Source organism: Metopolophium dirhodum, chromosome 7 (assembly GCF_019925205.1).
Source record: "Metopolophium dirhodum isolate CAU chromosome 7, ASM1992520v1, whole genome shotgun sequence".
NCBI lineage: Eukaryota > Metazoa > Arthropoda > Insecta > Hemiptera > Aphididae > Metopolophium > Metopolophium dirhodum.
The window spans coordinates 4,532,257-4,559,771 of record NC_083566.1 but is presented as its reverse complement, the minus strand read 5'-3'; the positions used below and the strand labels follow the sequence as shown (position 1 = coordinate 4,559,771).

Here is a 27,515-nt window from a genome sequence, read left to right as displayed (position 1 = left end):
TTAATAAATTATTGTGGTCTCATTTAGTCATAATATACGTCGTTATCGTTTTATCTTATTTTCGCATGAATCTGACAGTAACTTTCTGGCAAATGTAATATAACATGAAGTAAAATCGTTTCTGATTTTTTTAATCATCTTTTAAGGTTTATTTTCTCAGACCATTTATTTGTATTTAAAAATATTATCACATTTTGGCTCTTTCACACCACTTAAAAACCTTTAAAACACTATTTCTTAATTTAATACGTGGTATGTAAGTACCTACATAGTATAATAAATTGTTATGTTTTGTATCTCGGGTCACTGAGTTGAAGATGTTGTTTTACGAATTGGATTTTCTAGTTTGGGGTTATCATAACAAGTGGACATATTATGAACATCATCCAGAAATTGTAGGTAAATATTTTGAATTTTTAAATTATTGCAATGTATTAATACTGTACAATATAAATTAGTATAAGAAAAGCAATAATTATTTTATCAATATAATAAATTATATTTCTTTACACATTGTAAACGAATCGTGTTCATTAAATATATTTTATAGAAAATTGATAACAAGGTACCTAATGATTATATATTTTAACTTTGTGTGTGCAGGAATAATAGCATGTGTGAGAGAGGTGATTATACAAATGTACAAACGAAAATATTTTAAAGTTTTTTTGAGAAAAGTTATTCGTCTGAACTCCAATAATATTTTACACTTTTTGTCCATTATTGATGCATGATATTTTTTTCTGACTAATTTTAGTACAATTTTTTAAACGATAATTTTATGGACAAAACATACTTATTAATTTTAAATTATATTTGTGGTTATTACTTTCGTTGTTATTTAATTTGAACCTATTTAAAACGCTATTACTTTTATTTTGTTATATTAAAATAAAGAAAATGTTCAATGAGATTATAGTATTATATCACTTATTTCTATTTTAAATTTTTTTTATTTAAAATTCTAACACTGAGCATTTCTTTTTAATACAAAACAATCCACGCAAAAATATAAAATTTATATTTAGTAGAAAAATCAACTGTTTAAAATTGTAATGCTTAAACATTATATTATTATAGTTCTGTCGTCAACAGGGTATATTTAAAATCATCAAAGAATATTATTAAAATATCGACTTTTTTATTAATATTTATTTTTAAATAAAACTTGTAATTAAAATGTTATAACTCTATTAATGACTCTTTGATTAAGAGTGTAAGTATATGCAATAATAATAAGTATATACATTAATCTGAAACTTGGATGACTATGCGAATACTATATAATAATTACTCTTCTTATTATACCCAATATTGTTCAAAAAATCTAAACATTTGGACCATTTTTGATACCTACTTAAATGAATGTGAATGCAAATAATAAATGTGTAGTAAATTGTAAATAGGTACCACTGTATAATATTATACATTAATATACCTATGTCCTACATTATGTAAAATTCTTATATTTATTGTATATCAATTAACTATATGGATATCATTCTTATCAAAAGATTGAGTATCATAAAAAATAACTATTGATAAATGAGAATCCTCTTTTTTAATGTTCTTCAATTAATTAATTAGTGGATAATTAGTGGATATTTAATGGATAATTTTTTTGTACAGTACCTCGCCTCGACTCGCTCAGAATCGTTTTTTTTAATGAAAATTTGATAATGATCTTTCATCGTATTCAAATTTAGCTCATAACATTACAGTGATTAGTCAATGACGAAGTACACTCGATACCTACAAGTGAAGATAGACTACAGAGTGGTTGCCTACTCCCCCCTTATTTGATTGAATTTTAATCTATATTATTTTATATATTTTAATAATCGTTCAAAATCATTTATCTATAATTATATAACAGTATCATGTAGGGTACTAGGGTGGAATTTTCTTAAATCGATGCACCATATTTTTGCATTTTTTAAGTCTGACTAAAATGTATTTTACTTAGATTTTAGAACACTATATCCGTATATGATAGCAGAGGTATTCAGACTGTGCGGCTTGGCTCCCAGGGGCGTCGCGAGAGTTGTCGAAGGGAGCCGAGCCGCGTTAAAGCACCGGACACCAAAATTAATGTAGGTAAAGTATAATTAATACAAATGTTATTTATAATCATTAAAGCGATTATGGAGACGACAATGAAACATATTACCCGACTAGGTATTTGAAGTTTTATTTCTAGTACTAAAGTCACTGTTTTTTTTTTTTTTTTGTTTGAGGCTTTGACAACTGAGGTCATTAGCCTGTGGAACTGTGGGGGTATCTGCCATGTCCAGGTGGGGAATGGTGGCCTCTTTCTCAGGACACCATGACTGCCCGAAGAAAAATGCCGCCCGTGACCGAGTTCGAACCGGCAACAGTGCGCGTAGCAACCGACGCCTTATTCTGCTTGGCCACTCCATCCCTCTAAAGTCACAGTTATTATCACCCATATTAGCTATCTTATTGTATCCGTATTGTTTCAATTTATTCATAATAATTTGGGAGCCGTACAAATATAGACATAATATGTTCATAATATATTATAGTGAACATACAAAGGAGCCGTGGGATGAAATACTTTGAATACCTCTGCTATTTAGGTATAATTATAGTGTAGGTACCTATATGCATTCGAACCAAACCGTTTATGTTTAATTTGCATTACTAATCTATTACGTTCATAATTTAAATTATTATACAAATAAATAACCGTTAATTCGGAACGCGTAAGTAATCATACGAGAAATGAGAATATATACGTAAGTGTATGGGTCGAACAAAAAATTATAATCTATTTGCTAAATGCATATTCCGAGAGGATCACTTAAGATAAAGAGTTCCACTAAATAATAATATAATAATAATATATATCTTCGAGTTTGATATGGTGGTCCTTTGAAGTGGACCTTTCGGTCAACTGAATTCGATTACTCTCTAGACGAGGAGTCTCTATAGACGTATGCGTGTAATTTAATCGCCGCTACTGTCGAGTAAAATCGGGACGGCTAATTAGATGGTTCATTAATCACATCACCCAACCAGTATAGGTAACTCTATTAAAAGCTCTACTGGTGTACACAGTAATAATAATAATAATAATAATAATAATAATAATACGGTTTCTCTGAGACCTTTGATTTAAAATTGAACGTATATGTATATGTATTTATAAAAATATGTGTTATATAATTTCGTTGCGGGTTGAATTATGTTGATTATTTGATCAGTTTAAAAGACAAACATAGAAACGTTTACGTTATATTTCAGTTGAAACGCTCGTTTGATCTTAAGTGATTAATGGAAACCTTTAACCGGATATTGAATCCGCAGGGTTATAAATAAAGTAGTTTAAAATTATGAGTAGGTACTGCGTGTATATAGAAATACGCCGAGTATTAAATGGTAACCCATAGGAAAAGTTAATATTATATAAGAGAGTCAATGACGGTACTACGTATAGTGGACAGTTTAGCGGATATTGGCTGCAGACCCATTTGACCGTATTTATTGAAACCACTCGGGGTTCTGAACGTATTATATTGATTACATATTTTTCTTTTTTCCAATATGAATGAAAATTTGTATTTTAGTGAAATATTGAGTATCGATGTCTCCTCTTACATGATGGCACGACATTCGAGTTGCAAGAAAGCAAAATATCTACGAATATCGCCGACGAACGGTTTTCGTTGGTTATTTATTACCTCTATAATTCAATATTGGTAACATAAGTCATTATTGGCGTACAATAACAGTGAAGAACTTAAACACATATTTAAAAAAATTAATTTGATCTACTTCTAAACTCTGAAAAAGCGAAGGATATGCGTTATTTAACAATGTTGATTAGTAGTTATCAAGTAGAAAAATTGCATACAAATTAATTTTCTTTTTATCAATACATTTTTGGATTTAAAATATATTTTATTATTAATTATTACTTTCTGATTTATGACATTCGTGGCTGTGAATTTTAAGCACTGAGAAACCAGAAAATATGCATATAATTATGCATTCAAAAATATGCTCAATAATTGGAGTTAAAAATTCCAAAATATGCTAAATCAAGAAAAATAAACTAAATAAAAACAAGTTTACAGTGTTCCATCCTTGGTATATTACAACTCAGTACTACTAGGTGCTACAACTTAAAAATAAATTTACAATGTTTCATACTCATGTATATTACTCAGTACAACTAAAAATGCCTAAAGTTAATGATGTATTATAATGAGCAAGGTGGAATATATTTCTTAATCTAGCACTAATCTGTGACAAACATATAAATCTAACTTGATAAAAATATATTCATATTTCATATAGACATTTAACACCTACCGTTTTTTGTACCAGCACACCATTAATCCCCAAATAATGTTTATACCCAATATATAATGTAATAAGCTTACAAGCCTATACGAAATGTCTCAATTAGAATATACCAGGTGGACGAGTTGCAATAGTCTAAAATTAAATTACCAATAGCAATATAAATAATTAATTATATAATATTTTTCGTAAAAAATGATTTATCACCGAGTTCAAACTTAACATATCCATTACGATTACGATGACCTAAGTCGTTCGTAGGACACTCGACAGTTACAAGTTACTAAAGAGCACAGCGACTTCCCTGGTGTTGTTTTTTTTAATTTATTTACTATAAGTTTTTAATATTTGACATTGTTATTATACTTTTTGTTCAATGCTTTAAATTGTAATTGTATATTATGTGTCTAATATTTTTTTTTTTTTTATTGATCGTAAGCCCGGCAACTATGGCCATTAGCTGTATGGTTTTGGTGTATGGTTTTGGTTAGGTGTATTGTATTGTTGGTAGTAGTAGGGGGGAACACGTGTGTGTTGGGTTTTGGCAGAATTTTCAATTCGGGCACCCGTAGGTATCTGCCATGCCCGGGTGGGGGATGGCGGCACTTGTTCTCCGGACACCGTGACTTGCCCGAAGAAAAATGCCGCCCAGTGGCCGGGAGTCGAACCCGCGACTGTCAGCGCCGCAAAAATTGTGTCCAAAACCCAGTCAATTACCAAGACTATTAAGATAACATTATAATACAATCTTACATAGTCATGACTCATGAGCATTGAGTCAATATTTTATATCAAAACTGTTCAAAGCAGTTTAGTAGTGGTTTAGTGGTTATAGTGGTTGTATACGTTTTAAAATAAAAATTCTCGTTTTAATTTTTTTTTTTTGTAGTCATGGATAAAATACAAATTCTTAAAACAGACAGAGGTTTAAAAATTGTTTTTAAAGACTATATTATATACAGTGTGTCCCGTTTTAAATGTACCACTAAATATCTCAGCCCGATAATCTTAGATTGAAATGCGGTTTGCTGCAATAGCTAAGGGGTACTGAAGTACACATTTAAGGACAAATTTCCAATTTTTAACTCTTGTAATATGCGCATGCGCAATATAAATTTTTTTTTAAAATTACAACACCTATTTTTGTCACCGGTTATAGATAGATTATTTTATTCTAAGTAATTTTGATCCATTGACCATAGTTCTAAACCTAAAATTGAATGAGTTACAGCTTTTGGAAATTTTAAAATAATTAAATTTTTTCAATTTTACCTAAAACATTACACGCTTGAATTTCATACAAAAGTAAATCATTTTTGAACTAAAATGAAATGCATTTAAATAATTTAATACAAAATTACCTAAAAAAAAATGTATAACTAATTTAAATTTAATTAATTTAAAAATAAATTTACCAACTAAATTGACAATGACGTTGTAATTTGCGTTATTATTGTGCGATAAAAGTTATTGAATTATTTCAAGTTTTACTATTAGTACTTTGATAATAGTACATTATTTCTAATTTTATTCTTAGTACTTCGATAATTATCGTAGATATTGTTTTTATTCTTAGTACTTCGATAATTATTGTAGATATTGTTTGATTATCAAAAATGAACTAATGCACGTTCACTCAGTATTGTACGTTCATCGATGACACTTATAACTTTTAACATAATACTTTGAAAGATTTTTCTTTTTTTCTTCTTTAAAATGTTAAACAATAGTGAAAAAGTTGATTGAAATGTTAAACAATAGTGAAAAAGTTGACACTCACCATAAATTAAAATCATATCAACTTTTTCACTATTGTTTAACATTTTAAATTTTGTATTAAATTATTTAAATACATTTCTTTTTTGTTCAAAAATGATTTACTTTTGTATGAAATTCAAGCGTGTAATGTTTTAGGTAAAATCTAAAAAATTTAATTATTTTAAAATTTCCAAAAGCTGTAACTCATTTAATTTTAGGTTTAGAAGTATGGTGAATGGATCAAAATTACTTAGAATAAAATAATCTATCCATATCCGGTGACTAAAATAGGTGTTGTAATTTAAAAAAAAAAATTTGTAATGCACATGCACATATTACAAGTTAAAAATTGGAAATCTGTCCTTAAATGTGTAGTTCAGTACTCCTTAGCTATTGCAGCAAACCGTATTTCAATCTAAGATTATCGGGCTGAGATATTTAGTGGTACATTTAAAACGGAACACACTGTATACAAAACTATATGTATTATATTTTGTTTATACAATATTTTTTATTTTTATGTCGGAATTTTTAGCCGATTGTATTAGCTATTAATTATATTTTGGTATTACAATCTTTTTTTATTTTTATGTCGGATCTTTTGGCCAGCTGTACTTTACAATTTGTACTATATTATATTATTTATAATATACAATCTTTTATCTAAAATTATAATTTTACTTAACTTGTTTTAAATATTATTTATTATTTTTTTATTGAAATTAAGATTAATCATTTTTTAGTTAACGTAGTTTTTACAAAAATAAAAAAATTAACATGAACAAAAGCTAAAAAATATGCCTTAAAAATAATAATTTTATATTCAAAGGTAAATAATTAAAAACAAATAAAACGGGGGAAAATGTCCGCATCAAAAATGTATCGGTTAGGGGGGGGGGGGAATGTCCTACTACGCCAAAAACAGCCGGGTGGGAAATTTCCACCATTATTTATTTTAAGTGTCATATGAATAATTTTGCGAGTGTTCTATTGAGTAATGCTATCTCTTTAAGTGATAACCATGCAATCGCTAAAATGTCAAAATATAACTTTTCATTTTTCATTTGTTTACTACATACAAAATTTAAATTAATTACCTAATCGGTATGTAACGATTAATAATATAACTCAAAACAGAGTAAAAAAAAAAAAAATTGGTCCATTGTGTCATATATTATTACAAATTGAATGGAAAAAAATGACCCCACGCGTGCAACTATATATGGGTCTGATACCACGTAGACCAAGGGCGTCACTAAAGGTGGATTTCCACTAGATACATGTACGTGTACTTGCATAAAAATACTTTTCTGTGATTGGTTGGTATACATGATAAGTGTTTGGTATACCAGTGTGTTATACGTTCTTACCACATGCTTGACCATGATACCATGACGTTGGATCCAGTTCAACTTTTCATTTTATATTGATAACATAAGAATATATGAGGTAACTAATATGTTACCAATCCTAACCGATCCAACCCATATTAACCGATGGGAAACGTTTGTGAGACCGTTCATAGCGAACGTATTCGATCATATATGCGCGTATGTAGTGGAAACCCACCTTAAAGGTTAATTCATTGATTTAATAAAACCCAAAGTCTGTAGATTATTTTATTTATTATAATATAATATTGTATTCATCATTTTATAGTTTTCACAATAATGTGTAGTCTAGCTTTTGTTAAAAGTAATTTGTATTGATCTGAATTTTATATCATTAACAATTTTATCGTTAGTTAAAAAAATAACATCTGTGCAATTTATTTAATTAGGATGATGTAAGCAGCTGTGTTATCTGAGACTCATACCATTTTCATTTTTCATAACTGGTTTATATAAATACGCGTAGTGTTGTCTCCCCATATGCTAGTTGGTATACGTATAAGTAACACAAATATTAAAAGCAACGTTTTAGTTTGTATCGAGTTCTCGTTTTTACATAGTGTATAATAAATTCTAAATAATACTGCAGTTTGTTGGAAAATAGAAATAATGGTAAGAATTCATTTATACGGGCTAAACTCGAATACGGGTCTTGCGTGAAAATCTCCATTTTCCCTTAATATTATTTTGTTTTTCCCGATGCTTTTGAAAACAACTGTGCATTTTAAATGTTATCTCTCATATAAGTACCAATCAGATTCACTTTAGAAAATATGCTAAAGATGAAAATCGAAGAATTGCTTCTACCAAATAAAATGTTTACACACAGAAAAAAAAACACACATCGTTGTAATACATCCATCGCTCCGCTCAGAATATAAAATACCCAATCAGCCGATTTTCTTATACTTTATATTGCACAAATGTGCATTACACTACATCGTTTTTTCATTTAACATCGCATAACACATGATATATTTTTATTCCTAATTTGATGAAATATTTTTCTGTTAATACCTAACACGATATTTAACTGAATACTAATTATTATTAATGTAATGTGTTTCAGTCCATCCAACTTACTAGTTTAGTGATTTTGGCAGCGATAGCCACCAACATTGTGTTCGGTGCCCCAACAACCTCTGTCTCGGATTCCGATTGCGATTTGATAACGCAACTTATAGATACTAGATACCCACTGACCGACCCAATAGTGTTGCCCGATGGCAGTGTCAAGTACCGCATAGCTCTTATCAGCGACTTGGACAAAAACTCTGTGAGCCCAGACGAGCCTTTTACGTGGATCAGTTATTTCAAAAAAGGGTACCTGACTTATAGTCCGGCCAATAAAAAAATTTCGATTGAATGGGATAATTCCACGAGTAAAGGCGATCAGTTAAAATCGCACTTTTCGGAGAACGGTCGAGGTTCAGAGCTATCAGAGTTAGTTACCTATGATGCTAATCTAATAACACTAGACGACAAAACTGGATTGGTTTATTTAATCCAAAACAACGTTTTGATACCCTGGGTGACGGTTTCTGCCGGCAATGGACCAACAACGAAAGGTAATAATATACATTTTATACTGAGGTATCCATTAAACGCGTAAGACACATAATTATTTCAAAAACTATTTACAAGTTATTGAAAATATACTTTTTTTTTTACATAATACTAAGTTGTTAAGAAACAAAATTTTTCTAAAAAAATATATATATATTTACTATTGTAGGCACATGAAGGGCCCACAGTTGTGGTGGACAGTCTTTGTCGCTCTAATATAAATCAATTAACATACTTTTTGTAGCAAACTGTATAAATGTATTTATTTTTTTTGTTCTAAAAAAGTTGCAATCATTTTATAACATACATACATACATAATAATAATAATAATAATAATATCAGCTGCCTGGTTGGCAAATATAAATCCTTAAAGATTACAAAATAAATAATAATTGACTTGAAAGTCCCAAAATGGTATAATAATTATATGTATAGGTACAGCCCAGAAGGCGCCAATAGTAAATGCAATTATAATAATAATAGTGATAATAACACTTGCCTCAGACGGCTAAATGAATACAAAATAATGATAATATAAGGCACTCGGGGCCCAAGTTGATAATAATAATATTAATATCATTAATTGTACCTATGTGCTGCAGCACATACGATGACATAAACTTACGTGCACGATACAAGAGATCACAGAGCTGTCGCAGCTAGACATTAACAGGAAAACCACGTTAATTTACATTGCTGGACCCACAGACACGAAGTGCCAGAACTATTAACATCACGGGTAAAATGACAACCCTAGACTAATAATACAAAATATAAGCAAAACGTGCTTTATAGTTAGAGTTGCCGAACAATAGATACCAAACGAGTTAATGCGAAGACCACAGCAACCAAAACATTTTCAACACAAGGCTCTTGCCCGTACTATGGACAAAACAAGAACAAGAAACTTTTAATTTCACAAATACTAAAAACATCACAACCTATAATTTTTCAATCCCTATCCCGCAGCCTTCGACCGATATCACTCAGTGCTGCCAATCGGCAGCACTATGGCAATAGTTACTCAAACAGTAATGGCGCCAAATTCGAATAACAAAAACAAAACAAATATAATATATTATTATAAGCAACAACTATTTTACATCGTCAGAATTTATTAAATTGTAAAACTTACATATTTAATTTTTCCTTATCCCAAAGTAGAATATTTTTTTGGAGGACTTCGATACATAAAATTCGAATTTTGGTCGTTTAGGTGTTATCTAAAATTTGGATGAGCGGAGTAGAATGGTACAATAATAGGCGTACTCTGCAAAATGTTAGTCAACTAGTCAGCTCATTTAAAACTTAAAACACTTATTAACTTATAAACTATGCTTGTTCGAAATTATATTTTGATAGATCGAAGTACTCCAAATAATATTCTGCTTAAGAAAATGATATAAAAAATGTATGTTTTTACTGTTGGTTTAACTGTTGTTACTGTTGGTGCAACAAGAAAATATTATATTTTTTTTTATGCTGGGTAGGGGAGGGATTAGATAGAATTAATTAATTAATCATGCACAGTGGCGTAATTTCGGGGGGCAAGGGGGGCACTTGCCCCCCAGAAATGTTTGTGGAGGCATAAGTATCATTTTGCCCCTCCAAATAATCCATATTTAAAAGTATTCTTAACAAGACTGTTAGCATAATATTACAATATAAAAATATTTTTTTCCTCAAATTACTTTATAAAAGTTTACATTTATTTTATAGGTTTCTCTTGTTGAATGATATTATGTTGACATATTGTCAGTGTTATTGTTATCGCAATAATCGCATTATTCGTGACTATTATTATCCGTTATTCGTGAACACGTTATTATCTTGAAATCGCGATTATGAATAAAGGAACGGCCGAACGGGAGGTTAATTTTTTTGCCCCCTCTAGATTTTTATCCAGTTACGCCACTGCTCATGCACAATATTCACACTTGCACGAATATATTTTAAATTAAAACAATAAATCCAAACATTGCTATGATTATGTCTATTGAACATGGAATGTTTTTATTTTTACTTATAGTAACTTTTAAGTTTTTCAAAAAAAAGTAGATAGTGAAAATTTACCACGGTACCTATTGCAGGTATGAAGAACGAATGGGCCACCGTTAAGGACTCGAAACTTTACGTGGGCTCGCATGGTAATGAATTGGTGTCGGCGAACGGTCAGGAGGTCGATCGGTCATTAATGTGGGTGAAGACCATCGACAAGTCCGGAAGCGTGCATCACCTGGACTGGACGGAAAACTACGTCAAAGTCCGGGCTGCCATGAATATACACTTCCCGGGGTACATGACTCACGAGGCAGTCGTGTGGAGTGACGTGCATTGCCGATGGCTCTTTTTGCCGAGAAAAGCTTCGGCGGAACCGTACGATCAGTTGACGGACGGCCAGAAAGGCACGAACGTACTGTTATCCGTCTCACCAGATTTTGATGACGTTAAGGTGAACAAAATAATAACATAACATGTTACATTTATTTAGGTATATAATACGCGATATACATCGTATATATTATGCGATGTATACTATTACGTATTGCCTATTTATTTCCAACGCGGAAACTAAGCCAAGTATACAGTGATAAAAGTTTTGACTTTAAATGTTCGTCAAATTTTATGTAAAATATCGGTTTATTTTTATTTTGATTTTGCTGCTGTCAGCGAGGTTTTCTGATAATATAGGTGTGGTTATTTTTATTTCCGACTTTTGCTGTTATTTTTATACTTAAGTTGTTTTGATTTTTATTTTAAAACTTTACCTGGCATGTATTATTCGGATACCTACCCATTGGATATAAGTGATATAAACTATATTCAATAACTGTAACTTATAAAACCTATATACTACCAAAAAAAATCTTGTCACCTTGAACACCAGCTACCTAAACAATATTTCTTTAAAGCGACCCTTAAACATATGTTATGCTTTTGATTTTTGTTATATAGGTAATATGCATTGGTGAACTAATGCCTAACCATGGTTATTCTAGTTTTAAATTTATTCCTGGAACTAAAAATACAGTTATTACTGCAATCAGCACTCAAGAAGAAGGCGGCGTTACAGCCACGTTTATAAAGGCGTTCACCGTCAACGGAGAGATCCTTTTTCCGGAAACTAAAGTTTCGGATCTTAAGTATGAAGGATTTGAGTTTATATAAATTTTTATTTAATAAATTAACTATATTTGTTTTTATAGTTATATACAGTTTATATACGAATGTACAATTTACATTGTACAATATTATAATATTATAATTTGCATTTTATTGAGTAGGTAACTATTAATATTTTATACCTGGTATAAAAGTATTCGGCGCATCCCAAACGGCTCCCAGACATTGTTCGGTTATTTCCAAACCGCTTTCGTCGAAAAGGTTTCACCTAAATTGAGGGGCGACATTTCAAAACGTAATCTTTCCATTTTACCTCCATGGGGTATGGAAAACCTGGAAAATTTATGCCTCCGGTATAATATTACTGGGATATCTATACCTCCTAAAATTGCTTACCGTGGAGTACGAATTTAAATTTACCAATTGCGCTTAAAATTACTTTTTGATATATCAATTGCGCTCGGTCATTTTCTGGGTCAATATACCAATTGAGGTTGCCACTCGGTAATTTTCAGGGTAATATTCATTTTATTCAATAGAACGTCGTGTAACAATATTTTTATTGGAATATAATGAACATGGACATTAATAATACATATATAACTTAATATACACAAATATACACACATATAATTAAAATGAAATAAATCACTATATAGTGATTATAATATTTTTATTATTATAAATTCAATCCGAGCGATATAGCAATTCAAATTCAGAATAGACTAGAGGAAGCAAACCAAAAGAACAACAATATAAAATTAATCTGGATACCTGGACACATTGGAATAATCGGCAACGAAAGGGCAGATAAACAAGCTAAATTAGCAATCAATTCACCGAATTCACAATATATTAACATTTCATCATACTCTGACATAAGAAAACAAATTCAAAGAGACACCACTATAATATGGCAAAATATATGGAACATCCAAAACACCAAATTAAACCAAGTTAAACAAACGATCCAAAGATGGAGAAGAAATCCCAATATTAGTACCACAAATGAAAAAAAACTAAATAGGACCAGAATTGGCCACACAAGACTAACTCATGAGTACATAATGATCAAAGGAGACCCACCAATATGTCAATCATGTGGCACAACAATTACAATAAAACACATATTCGAAGAATGTAGAATTTACATACAACAAAGAGAGGAGCTCAATATAAGCCACCAAATTGGAGCAAGTCTAGGCCCAAATCCTGAAAATGAGATCAACACCATCGAATTCTTCAAGACAACCAAATTACTCAAGCTACTCTAGTCAACCCCTTTTCAATGTACAAATTACTAAACTAACGAACTAATCTAAAACTGTTTCTATTGTATCTTTTTGTATTTAATTCTTAGATCTGTTACCCACTATAAATATTATGTATCTATTATTTATAGTAACATGCTAATGACCAAGTTGTCGAAGCAGAAATTTTATAGATTTCAAGACCAATAAAAAAAAAAAAAAAAAAAATAAATATTTTTATTTTTTTTTTATTGAACTTAAGCCCGGCGACTATGGCCATTAGCTGTTGTAGGGGTTATGAACTGTGGTAGAGGTAAAGTTGGTACGGTAGATTGGTTTCACGATTGTTTTTTAACGGTTGTTACGGTAGGTAGCAAACACGTGTATGTGTGGCAAGGTTTTTAACTACTATGAACCCCAGTGGTCACCCATCCGGGAGCTAGTAGCTGTGACCGTTACTTACTCCCAGTCGCATTCCGCGACTGTTAGCAGCCAACGCGCCACGCCAAGCCACTGATTATAATATATTATAATATTACTTTATATTACAGTATTTTTTTATTGTTTTTTTTTTTTTTTTAATTATTCGTAATCTATACTATTATTATAAAGAGGTAAAGTTTGTGAGGTTGTAGCGGGTAATCTCTGGATCTACAGAACTGATTTTGAAAATTATTTTACCAATGGAATGCTGCAGCATTATCCCTGAGTAACATTTTTTAATAACACAATTTTAATAATATATCAAAACCACGTGTGTCCTCCCATAAGAAGGAGCTTAATATGCGGTTATTTAATTAATAATCTCTTAGAAAATAATGTTATTAAAAAATTATTTTTCTTGACTTACGGAATATATGTCTGCAGGGTATTCGTGATATGCATGTGCATGTTATAAGAATATAATATACATAATATTGAACATGTATAATTCGTTTAACTAATAATGAAATCATGAAGTTTCACTCTATAGTCAATTAACCTTTGTCTGAGAACACGCACAGTGATTTCATTATAATATCTCTGTACTTTCTTCGTTCGTTCTTTGGTACCATAATATTATTCAAAGGGTCTGACTCGATTACCTTCTCTTGGTCGGCTTTTAACGTCCAGTCTTAAATTCATCCTCCGCCGTGATGGAATTTACCGTGCATTTCATGATTAATATAGGTATCCATCTAGAATCAAACTGCTTCGTTGATGTGTTGAACACGTTTTTTGTATGTAAAAGTTAATGAACCGAACACTGTTTAATAGATACATCATCCCGTATTTAAACGTATTGATATATTACTATATTAAATTGTGAGTAATTGACAGATGTACTAGTTTTAGAAATTATTATTATATATACCGATAAAAACTTTTTCTAGTAAAAATAATCCCGTACTTAATATGTAAGCACTAATAGTTATATTTTTTTTACCAAGAAAAATATATACATTGTTATACATTTATAATATTTTAAATTGGATATTTAATGACTAGAAAATCCATACTTGATACGCGAAGACACGTAAATATGATCAATAATAATTATTTAAATTAATCGAACTTTGAATATAGTGAAAATATTAATTACTTATTCTAATAAAAACCTTTCCATCTCCGTGAACAAATATAATATAATGTCATTAGTTTGCGGTGCAGCAGGCCACGATTTTACTCGTAATGTTTATTTACTGCTACCAACACACACACAACTAATGCATTCATAATATGTTTATATTATGTTTTTTTTATATATATAAATGGTTGCCTTGATTACTTGGACAGATAAGGTAGAAACCGACATCGTACCTTACAGCTTTTTAGAATAGTACCCAGAAATAACTATTTTTAATAAATCGAGGTGATCTAATAAATAATTATAATATTAATAATGGTAATGATCTCAATCTCTTCCTGTAGTATAAAGCAAAACGTTATAACACGAAAAAAACTGCACACGGCTGAAGCCGAGTTAATCAGGTATAGTCGTTGATATATTTCTCCACTAGGCACGCCATATAAAAGAAACTATGTTTTTCTCATCAATATTCTCAGAAATTAAAATATTATATTGAATCCGATTTCGTTTCCACTCCGTTTTCTCAGTTGACGTATATTATCTGTGGGGTGTCGTACTGTGTAAAGCATTAAAAAAAAAAAAAAAAAAATCAAATAATAATAATAATTTTTTCGGCTGGCTACGACCGCGACGTGGCTTATTTCTGCGCGTAATGGCCAATAACGATCCGTGGTCGTTAATATATCGTTGTTGTCGCTCGGGGCTGACTTAAATTCTTATAATATTGCGCGCAAAAAGAATCTCGAGGGGCGGACGGCGCGACGTGTGGCGCGGTAGAAAAAAAAACTCTTCTGTGTATAGCCTTTCCCCTCGCGCCGTATTTCGTTCGCTCGCATCATATTGTTATTATGTATATAACATAAAAATGGAGACTGACATTAATGAAATTTAAACGACATTCTTCATCATCAACCCCATCCTTTAGTATATAGTACAGTAGTAATCCTACTTCATAATTGATCCCTTCGGCGCCTCTCTACCGTGCGTCGTCTGTTCAAATCTTTTACTTGTTAATATTTTCCACCGTTTTCCATCACAAAAGCTCTAAACCCACGTCTCTTTTCTTTGCCTCCCCCTCCCCCCTCCCGCCACGCCACCTTGTCTCTCTCCTCTCTCGCCGGGACGTTTTTCTTCCCACCCGTTCTCTCGGCCGCGCATTCATAATTAGAAGCGCGTGACTCCGCCGCCACCGTGCCATCATCTCCTCCTCGATAATATATATACCTGCCGCGGCGGCGATGGAAGATCATAATTTAAAAATGTCTCGGAGCTTAAGGGGACTCGATCTGTCTATTAAGAGCACCTTTATGTATATGTATATACATCTGTCTCACTCTGTTCTTCTTCTTTCGCGGGGCTTAGCGTACCGGGAGATACCTGACAAAAGCATCCCAGAAGTTAAAAGGGCTTGTGTCGCTTTTGTGTGCTTAATGCGCTGCCGGGCCAATGTTATTTTCTTCTTTCTCGAAAAAATCAAAACGTCTTATTATTATTATTATTATTATTATTATTATTATTATTATTACTACTACTATTATAAAACGAAAGAGAGTCTTATGTGCAATGATGAATTGACTTGGACTTAAGCGTTGGTGTGACATAAAAGTCGTTTTTGAGATCGGTTGCTTTGAGTAAGTGAAGCTTAACTGTTGGAAATAAAAAAAAATTATATTTTGTTTATTTATTTAATTTTTTTTCTTCTCCAGATAGTTATACAAACTTGATCATATGAATATATTATTATAATGTAAATATGTTATATATCTCATAAAATTGTCTGCATGAATATATAATATTTAAATTTCAAACCGTTTAAATCATTTTATTTAAGCTAACGCAAAGAGTTTACACATAGGTAATTTGACCTGTAATATTCTTAGATAGGTAGGTAATTATTATCTGTTCACTTAGTGCACAATTTTTCATCTACGTGCAGTAAAATAATTAAGTACTATTATACTAAGAGTGTTATACCAATTGTAAAGTTTAACTAGACCTTGGTTGGCACCATGATCCAAAATTTTGATTTGGCACCTGTAAATCTGTATTATTACAAAAATTACTAGGTACTACCTACTATCTATAACATAATAATATATATATAATTATAATTCCTCTGTTTTTCTCTAAACAAAATTGAGCGTTACATATAATAATTATTATTCTTATATGACCTATATGTCATATAATTGTTCAAAATATTATTTAAAGTATTACGGAAATTAGTAAAACGAACAACATTTAAATGCACAGGTCAAATACGTTTGTATGATTAATAACGTTATTTTTTAGTAAAACCTAAGTAAAAATATTAAATAAAATATGTAGGTACAAATATAATATAGTAATATAATATAGTGCATAAATAATATAATTGCAAATCAATTGGTTCACTTCATCAAAAAGATCTAACAATAAATAAGAAACATATCAAATAGGTACATTTTTATTATAAGACACGTTTTATAAAAATTATTAATGTAAATGTAACTATGTAAACCTATAGTAACTATTCTGACGAAGTTCAGGAGTAATTATGTTGTTATTATGAGAATGGATAAGAAAATTCTACGCAAGTTGAACCATCAAGCAGACAACGCATGTAATTACGGTAGCCGATAGGTTATTGTAAAAACTAAAAATAAATGAAAGAGACGACAGTTTAAGGAGTAGGTGTATAATACATATTATGTTCATATTTAATCGATTTATTGTACCAATTATTGTTACAAAATGCAACTACGAATATAACACACACGATTATAATTGTTATATGCCAAAAAAAAATATGTATATAATATAATAGTTATAATTTGAAAATATTTTGTAATTAGGTATATGGTATACATTGGTATGCAGTTAACCCATTTTACGGTATCTAACATCATAGTATAAATATATATATATATATATATATATCGTGGAGAACTAGAATGGCCTTTTAATTCTATACAAAATCATTAACTCGGGGTCTTTCTAATCCCAACTATTATGACTGATGGTCGCGTTCAGTTTTGCGACCTGGGATTTCCGTAGGCGATCGCATGACTGGTGGCCACACCGTGTCTGCCGTTGCTCACGCTGTTTGCGATCACCGTCGTGCCCGATGACCTCTCGTAACCGTTGCCCCCGTACGAGTTACCTTGGTCCTGACCCTGGCCCTGTCCTTGGTTGTTGTAACCGCGGTTGTTCGAGTTGCCCGACTGACCGTTGCCGCTGCCGGCACCGTTGGGGAAAACGCCGAACATTATGGGAAACCAAGCGTTGAACGAAGCTTCCGCGTTGCTGCTCGGACCATCGCGACCTGCCGACCACCATGACAATATTAATATGTTATTATTAATCAACACATTACTATATTATTTTTATTATAGGTGACTTCATTATTGTTAGGTACATTTCATACAGCTATACGACACACGATGATATTATGTAAGTATTTAACTACGGTATTTCCATGTTGAAGTTCTACTTACGTATCTTAGTATACAGTTAACTAAATAAACAACGCTTTACTCATCATAGTTGATCATAGAAAGAAATTAATGAAATAATAGGATATCCTAATTCCTGAGCGTTTAATTGGGCCATTATATTGTATTTATTATTGTGATTAACTGGATGGCCAATAAATAACTATTATTACATATTATTACTATAAAAATTATTATTGTTATTATTGTTAGATAATAATTAATGTTGAACATAAGTTTTCTTCTATAAAATAAATCGTTTTTTTTAACCACAATATTATTAATAGTTATTCATGTAAATCAATAATATTCTTATTTTGGAACTCGTTCATAATATGCGGGTTTAATAAAATATCACGAATCAATAATCTATACTAGCCATCTTTAAATATACCGAGTATTAAATGTTGTTCGTCTCTGATAAATAGACTTTTCTTCGTATAATATATTATGTTTTATGAGTTATGAATACATATTTTGAACTGATAATAGATTCCTTGAAAACATTTTTCTCAATAAAACAAATTATATATCACGTAGGTCAACCATAGCAAAGTTATAGTAAACTTTTTACGGAAAACAGTGTCAAATAAGTAAACAGTTGAAAACTGCGGTACATCAGCAGTAAAAATGGACTATAATGGTTGACGGTATTACAATGTATAATAATGTTGCCTATAACATCTATAATAATAATATATTAACTAGATAAAATATTATTAAAAAATATAAACAGTACATAATATTTTGCTAGTATGCTAACGGCAATGACCTCAACGACGTGCTTAGGCGAACAATACAATAATAATAATAATAATAATAATATTATCATATCGGACAAAACTATTATGTTATTTGGTATTTTAATTTACACACGACTACGACATTACTGTGTTTGACATCTCACGTTTGTCGCCGTGAGCACTCGCCCACATACTAAATAAACAAGTATACATTTATACGTTCATCCTTCTCCTGTCAATACTGTTAGAGTAAGTTTTAATACCTACTCGATGGAAAATGGAAATCAGTAATTCTATTATTTTTTTTTTTTTAAATATTTACGTTTTTATTGGTTTTATGGATTTTAAGGAACACGAATGTATACTCAAAATAGATTTTTATACATTCAGCCGGGAGTTAGTAAACGATTCGATAAAATAATTGGAACTAAATTTTTGCATGAACCTTGAACCACGGTAGTGTCTTAGGATATAAAAGTCATCGACCTGGGCAAACACACTGTACGCATACACGGGGTGATTCACCAACCAGTTTTGATTTTTGGAATTTTTGATTATACCTACTTAAAGATCTTTTTTTCAGTTACATAAATTGTTTATATAATTTAAGTAGTATCGTGACGTGATGATACAAATTTAATTTTAAAAATAAGAACCACCCTTCTCCATAGTAAATATTGTTAAGCACATGACTTCTTTGAAAATTTTACAACATCTAAACACTAATTCGAACGTGTAATTTTGAGTTATTTCACTGTACGCAATAAGAGTAAAATATTCTTAATGGTTTCACATAATATATATATAAAAAAATATAGGTAAATAGGTAATAAGTATTCAGTCTAGTACCTATCTTCAATTATAATTGGACAACTTTTACAAAAGCATAAAATGTTAATAATTATAATATATTTCAAATCATCGTAGCCCCCGTAACCTTTATATTATTATTTATTATCATAGGCTATTTTTAATTTTATTATATCCTTAGTACATATAGTTTAATTATTAATATACTACTCGTTCCAATTTATATAGGCACATCAAACAAAAAATAATCTGCTTAAAAATGTGCGGTAAATGAGGGTGTTCTTTGTATGAAAAAAACCAAGATTGTATCGACATAGGAGAATCCTTAAATGGCATAAAAAATCTGTTTAACGATCACAAAAAATGTCTTATTTAAATACCTATTACCTAATACCTATTAAATACTTATTTTAAATGTAAAAAATCAAAATTTCGAAATTTTGAACAAACTCGTTTTTAAAGGACACGAAATAAGCTGAACGTTCGGTGAATCACACAAGTAGGTTTACAGGATAATATCAATTATCATCGCACACGTCATGCGCGGCCGGAGTTGACGCAGCGAATAATAAATTGACACGCTTACCTCTGTGCTGTTTCTTGTTGTCTGCTTGTTCCACGCTGTTGTTGTTCTGTTCCCTAGAATCGACCGGCACGCCCGATTTCGGCGGCGCGTACTCTTGCGGTTGCTGTTGACTGCCCGCGGCCGACGAGCCTCCGTACTGTTGTGGCTGTTTGTTGTTCGAGTCGGCGGCCGGTGTCTGCTGCGGTCCCGCAACGCCCGACGGCGGCGGCCCGTAAGAGTCTTGAGTGGCCTGCGGTGGCCCGTAAGAGTCTTGCGTGGCCTGCGGTGGCCCGTAGTTGTACGGACCGGCCTGCTGCGGTGATCCGAAGCTGCCACCGAACATCGGGTACTCGGCCAGACCAGTGAACGCGGACATCTGCCCGTTGGGGTTGAAACCGCTGTACGAAAACGATCGCATGGGCTCGGGGTTACGCTTCATCCTCATCATGACCACTGCGAAAAAGGTTAACCGTTAAATGCATACCATTTTCGTAAGCCACGAAACTCCGCGAGGCGGCGAATGACAATATTATGACGTGATGTCTTTTATTTCGGCGTCCATAGACTTTTACTGGGTCGATTTGCAACACGAAAGGAAACATTCGAAATCATTTTCCAAGAACGCGAGCACACGAAATAATCTACTCTCGAAACGAATTTAACCTACGCCATTGCGTCTTGCCTACGATTTCTTTTCGGTTCTTTTCAAAAATGCACTATGCACAACAAACATTTTGATTTTGTCTGCTATATATGGGTGTTCAGTACAAATGCGATTAATTGTCGCAAAACACGATCTCTTCTTGCGGTGGTGCAGTATAGAGAGAGGGCATATCATTATTTTTAATCTAAATCCCTAATAGATAATCGTTCAAAACCGTCAAACATTTTCAGGAAAGAACTTACCTTCGGGCACAATGTAAGCGGCGGACGTAGCTTGGAAGACGGCGGCGACCGCGACGACGATCAGCAGAGCAGCGGCGGAGGCGTAACGGCTAGCCATTTCGTATAAGATCTGCTGCAGTGTACTACGGTTGGAAACTTGAACCGAAAACGGTACGCAGGACTTGTGTTGAGGGGGGATGTTTCAGTCCAGTGTCGTACTTGCTGCAGAGCAGAGCTTGACGTGTTCTAGTGGGCTGCTCGGCGATCAGCGGTGGAATGGGACGAGTGACCGATCGCGATCCCGTATATATAGGCCCCTACGGGGAGTCGTCTACGGGGTTGCCAGTGGTGCGAGGGGGGGGAGGCGTAAATTTGCCGTTGTAAGATGGTCGTGTGTGGTTGTAGGGGTGGGGGAGGGGGGTTATCCCCCCGGTCCACCCGATACGTGGTCTGGACGCGTAATCGTGGTGCTGAATATTATTGGGCGCGCGCGCGCGATTTATACCAATTATTCGTCGATGCCGTTTTCCGCGAATTTCAACGGTCGCCGCGCCAACGCAATAATAATGCGATGGTCATTAAATTATAATAATGACGATACGCTGTCGTCGCGTGCATTATAAAATATAATATTATGCTCTGATCGGCCGTGTCCGGGTTCGGGCGAGATGGGCGAGTCCACAGTTGCCAAAATGCCGCTGGAAACCCATTAACGATTCCTGTGTGCGCGGACTGCAGTTATAATATTATTTCGATATGTCGTATAGAATCATCGTCAATCGTTACCTATATTAACGCACGCACACGTAGGTGTATACATCGCATTAAAATAAACGATATGATTATAATAGTACTTGTATAATATGTTATATTCCCGTTCGGATTATAATACTATTGGCACTATACAATAATATATAGAGGTACCCGCGATAATAATATTATATTATTGTGAAGAGGAAAAAAACGGTTTGCATGTTTAGTTGGAGTATCTACCTACCCCAGAAAGATAGTTTAGGTTTGGCTGAAATATTCGTTATCATTTATAACCGTGATTTTCGGTTGAACGTATAATTTTGATTATAATGCCAATTTTGCATATTTTATTGTTTTCATTTCACATTTGTGTGCATATTTAGCAATGGTTTAAACGTTTAAAGTAATATTAAAGCGCGTATTGATGCAATTTTAAGTGCTATTAAATCCCAACCCTGATTATCAACGTGACATAAATAATATGATCGCCTTAATGTTGTAATATTATGAGAGGCTCGACATCCAATTCTGCATTTCATTAAAAAAAATTCTGAATGATTTCCTTGAAGTATTTTTAAGTATTCTCAGAGGTTGAAATCGATTTTTAATATTGATTAAAAAATCATAAACATTCTAAAAATCACGAAAATGTGCAAAATATTTTGAGTTAGAAATTTGTAACAATTTTTATTTTTAAATTTAAGATTTGAAAATGTAATACGAAAATTCTCATAAGTCTGTCTACCTTTATCAAAAAAAATTTTTACCGGAAAGTCAAATTAAATTTTTATGAGCGTTTGAAATTTAAATTTTTACAACATTGGATTTTCAATCGATTTCTAATGTAGCGATTTTCATATTTTGCTGTAATTCAAAAACGAGTAACTATAGATACTTGAAATATACATCATTCAAATATTTCATCTATTCCTGTACTTGATAACATTTTCAAAATATTTTGACTCGTTTTGTGCTGTTTACTTGTTGACAACATTTTAAAATGATTTTGTAGTTAAAAATGTACATAAAGTTTAACTTTTATAGGTAAGGATTGAATATTTAAAATAAGGTAGATTACATAAGTAGGTTAGGTATAGATAAGGTTAATAGGTAACCAAAAAATCTAAAAACTTTATTGTTATTTTATGTTCATATTTGGACGAAATTAGATACTTAAATGAAAAAGAACGATTTTAGTTTTGTGATATATTTAAAAAATATGATTCATGGGTTCTTGAAACTTCTAATGTATTTTTTTATATAGAAATAATATTAATTCAACTTACCGGTTACCGTGTTATTAATAGGTAATTATAATAATATTATAAAATATATAATATAAAATTGGCTGACAAACCGCCTCCGCTCAGTTTTTCGTATACAATGGTATTATATTATTGAATTCAAATGTAACACCATCCATTACAGTGATCCACTTGTACAGCAGAGCGACACCCACTTACCCACTTTTTTTTTATCTTTAAAGTTTAAATATAATGTGAGTATTAAATTTCCTTGAAGATTGTTTAGTATTTTAAAAGAGAATATTACTTATTAGTTATTGTACATTATAATTTATAAGTCATTGTATAAAATTGAAATTGAATTTCCTACCTATTTAAAACAGCTATACAACCTGTGGTAAACCACCATACACATTTTAATTTTCTTTGTCACAGGTACTTAAATACTAAATATAACAAAATTCATCAGTTATATTAAGAACTTCAATGAAAATTATATTACGTTGGATTATAACTCTAAAAAATCACAAAGGTTAAAATGTCTCACCGCAGAATATAATAATGTGTTTCTCGAGTAATAACTTTAGTGTTGGAAACCCACATTTTAATATTATAATATTTAATATATTAAGATGGCATAATTGAAATTGATTCGAAATTTATTTGAAGATACCTAATTCGGATTTAATTCTAAAGTATAAGCTAAACGAGTTCATAAAAAAAAATATTAAAATATTTTGTTACCTCTGAAACTATTGCGACGTCAACATAATTTGTTTTGACTCAGTATTATATGAGATAATAACTGATTTTTTTATAGAATTGTCATGTTTATGTTTTAATAATTATATGAACACATGGTATACAATATATCCAAAGATATCTAGAATAATATACCCTAATAAAAATGCAATTATAACGTAATGGTACACGGGTTGGTTTGTCACCGCATATGTTAATAACTCTGAAACTAAATTGCATGTTCTGTGTTCTGTACATTATCGCATTGAAAATAATGTTTTTATCTCGATTATGGGCTGATTGTAGTCGTATGATAAATTTTAATTCATTGAGTAATTTTTTTTCCATAAATATACTTTAATATTTACCATTTATATACTTTTAACTAACGTTTTAATTATTGCAGTTAACTTTAAAAATAACTAGTGTGTTATTGTTAGGCATATATTTTGGTGTGTTATTTTCGTTTGTATTGGAAAATGATGATAACTCATAAAGTTAATTTGTTATAAAATAAGAGATTGGGGATTATTGTCAAATGTACGAAATGCTTGTTCAACTTGTTGTCACATGTTTTTAAAAGGTTCATACTAAATATGATTTAAATTTGTTGTTTACTTAAAACAATTATTCTTAGATTATATGTATTTGTATTGAGTAATTCGAAAATTTGACACAAATTTTAAACTGAAAATTTTATACAAAGTTTAAATTGTATGTGGCTTCTCATTTGATTTACCTGGGATAATACTAACCCAGTGATGACGTGACTAGTAAAAATTAAAATATGTATTCTGACTTCATATTATAAGTACTACATTTTTTTCTTTTAAGATGGTATTTTGAATTATGTGACAACTATCCCCGCCGTCTCCCCTACATAATTATTTGTACCAAACATTTCAAAACTCATACTTCATAAATACATATTATTATATGTTATAGTCATATGTAGCGGCTCAGCTACGGGGGGTAATGTGGGTGATATAACCCCTCGGGACGTTATTTTTTTTTTACTTTGGTTAGTTGTTTTTAGTTTATAATATTTATGATATTGGTAATTTGGTACATAAATTAATTGGGACTGTAAGATAAAATGTATAGATAACGCATTTTATATTACAGGTAAGCACGCCATTACCTATGTCTTATGAGAAAGATTTTAGTAACTCGATTATTCTGTTTGAGATCATCCAGCGAAGTCTAATAATATATAGTATGATGAGCATGGTACCATTCATGTATATTGTTATACAAAATGATAATTAATATCTATGAACTATTGTTGAGATCTTAAATGATATTTTACTTTCGTGATTCGTTGCAAATATTATGAAAATACCCCTCCCCTAAAAAAATGGTCCTAGTTGCGCCAATGCTCGCGCGAGAGAGTATTATTCATCATCATACCATTTATTCGCGAAACAATAATAATATAATAGGTAGGTAGTGTTTTTTTTATTTTTTATTTTCAAACGCACCAATAATAATAGCAGCTATTATTATATTGTACTGAGTGTAATACGAGTGTAATTCGTATTGTAATCTAGGCTCGATACACACGTCTTCATCAGTCCCCGGAGCAGATACGTTATCTGTCGTCCATTGTTGTCTATAGTATAATAAAATGTTATTATCATAACACCACTTTATTACGTCAGCGGACGACTGCCGCGGTCGGAGCTCACCAACGTATGTCGGCGAATGGTCGCGAATACGCAATGATGCATGACAATCGCACTGTAAGCTCGTCGCATTTTCCGGGCGAGATGTGTCACACTTAATTATTATTTGTACGTTCGTCGCCGTCGCCGCCGCCGCTGCTGCCGATAGTGTTGTCCAGGGACGCATTCTAAAGACAAAAACCGTGTCGTGACGATATTGACGTTGCTAATATAATTTCATATTATTACTGTCGCATAGTATATTATATTATTATGTCCGTACAGAGGCGACGCTCATTCATTATTGATGAACCCGGCAGCAGCTTGTGACGCAACGCGAACCGAGCACCTGGGCGCAGCGGCAGAACAGAAGTCCGGCTCGGAGGAGGACCTGTCGTGTCTGCACGAGACACGACGTCTGTATAATCTCGGAACGATGGACACGTCGTCGCCGTCGTCGTCGTTGACCCGCACACCCGCACACCCACACGACGTACGGTCGGCACACGAGTTTGCGATCGGTTGCCAATATATATAATATACCTACATTATTATTTTATTTTTTTTTTCGCATTGTCGTAGTCGCTCCGATGACGGTTTTCACGGCACGCACACACACGCACGCGCGAGCTCCGCGTGACCGTCAAACAATAGGCACGTAAAAACGAGAAAATAAAAATTTCAGAAAATTTTTTTTAAAAATTATACACATTAGCAAAACGCGTGTCACGTACTTGCCCGACTCTAGTCTCATAGTGCACGCCGGGCCGTGAATATATTATATACTACGGTTTTTGCAGCCAAAGAACTGGCCGGCCGCCGTGGGAATAAATACATAATACATTATCATATGTAATATGCGTGTGCGTGTGCGTGGCCTGTGCGTAGATATAATTGACTACGGTCTACGACTACTGTCACGAAAGTACCAAAGCTTATCTATTATCGTTCGTTTATTTCGATATTGATTAAAGTATATGCGAATAAATATTCCGCACGAATGTTTGTAAAATCAGATCGCCGTAGACGCCGTGTAAACGATTTTCCCGAGCTGATCATCTATAAACGATGAGGAAACGATTTGAAAAACCTTAAAAATATATTATTATCATACTTAATATGTATAATCTCTGTACGTGTATAAAAGTAAAAAATCAACATTATGCCCTCGACCAGTTTTTTTTTTAAAATTTTTAAAATTTTTTGTGGTTCATAATATTATTGGTTTTTAAATCATCACATAAGTAGATACCAGTGCAATAACATGTTGGATAAACGCATTCACGCGGCCGTATTTTTTTTTGTGATTTTCGAGTAATTTTAAAAAAGTATAAAATCTGTAATTCATAAATGATCCCCTATCACAAAAAGTATAAAGGATAATATATTTTTAGAGAGTATGCCATGTTGGTTATATATTTTATTATTATTTGATTTTTAAAATTTAAAAAAATACTTGTACATTGAAATAGGTATTAAATTGTTTTGTTTTTTTTTTTTACTGATCTAAACAAAACATCGACGACAACGGCCAATAGTTGTTGCTGTTATTATAATTAAAATAATTTTTTTAAATGTATATCCTTAATTATAATATTTAAATTAAATCGAACAAACGGATTTTCTCAAAAAAAAAAAGAAATAAAATT

The 27,515-nt window shown here is 31.8% G+C and overlaps 2 protein-coding genes across 3 annotated transcripts; one reads left to right on the top strand and one right to left on the bottom strand.

The window, feature by feature from the left end:
* Nucleotides 1-100: 100 nt before the first annotated feature.
* On the top strand, nucleotides 101-12,304 carry LOC132948673 (soluble calcium-activated nucleotidase 1-like). 2 transcript variants are annotated; one of them, XM_061019256.1, is made up of 5 exons: nucleotides 5,988-6,243; nucleotides 7,868-8,090; nucleotides 8,548-9,046; nucleotides 11,136-11,497; nucleotides 12,001-12,304. In XM_061019256.1, exons 2-5 carry the CDS (start codon nucleotides 8,088-8,090, stop codon nucleotides 12,211-12,213), a joined length of 1,077 nt encoding a protein of 358 aa, XP_060875239.1. In that variant the 5' UTR covers nucleotides 5,988-6,243; nucleotides 7,868-8,087; the 3' UTR covers nucleotides 12,214-12,304. The 2 variants fall into 2 exon arrangements, with proteins under 2 accessions (XP_060875238.1, XP_060875239.1); XM_061019255.1 differs by lacking the exons at nucleotides 5,988-6,243; nucleotides 7,868-8,090 and adding an exon at nucleotides 101-395.
* A 5,039-nt stretch (nucleotides 12,305-17,343) lies between these two features.
* Nucleotides 17,344-21,755, bottom strand: LOC132949309 (annexin B11-like). Its single transcript, XM_061020130.1, has 3 exons — nucleotides 21,486-21,755; nucleotides 20,601-21,032; nucleotides 17,344-18,292 (listed from the first exon to the last, which is right to left on the bottom strand). Exons 1-3 carry the CDS (start codon nucleotides 21,580-21,582, stop codon nucleotides 17,997-17,999), a joined length of 825 nt encoding a protein of 274 aa, XP_060876113.1. The 5' UTR covers nucleotides 21,583-21,755; the 3' UTR covers nucleotides 17,344-17,996.
* Nucleotides 21,756-27,515: the final 5,760 nt, after the last annotated feature.

Bases quoted from the DNA above. Each gene is read 5' to 3' on its own strand.
- LOC132948673 (XM_061019255.1), top strand. From the start codon at position 318: ATGTTGTTTTACGAATTGGATTTTCTAGTTTGGGGTTATCATAACAAG. The intron at 396-8,547 runs GTAGGTAAATAT...AATGTGTTTCAG, and splicing joins ATGAACATCATCCAGAAATT to TCCATCCAACTTACTAGTTT. The intron at 9,047-11,135 runs GTAATAATATAC...TACCTATTGCAG, and splicing joins CAATGGACCAACAACGAAAG to GTATGAAGAACGAATGGGCC.
- LOC132949309 (XM_061020130.1), bottom strand. From the start codon at position 21,582: ATGGCTAGCCGTTACGCCTCCGCCGCTGCTCTGCTGATCGTCGTCGCG. The intron at 21,033-21,485 runs GTAAGTTCTTTC...CCTTTTTCGCAG, and splicing joins CGCTTACATTGTGCCCGAAG to TGGTCATGATGAGGATGAAG. The intron at 18,293-20,600 runs GTAAGCGTGTCA...GGTGGTCGGCAG, and splicing joins CAACAAGAAACAGCACAGAG to GTCGCGATGGTCCGAGCAGC.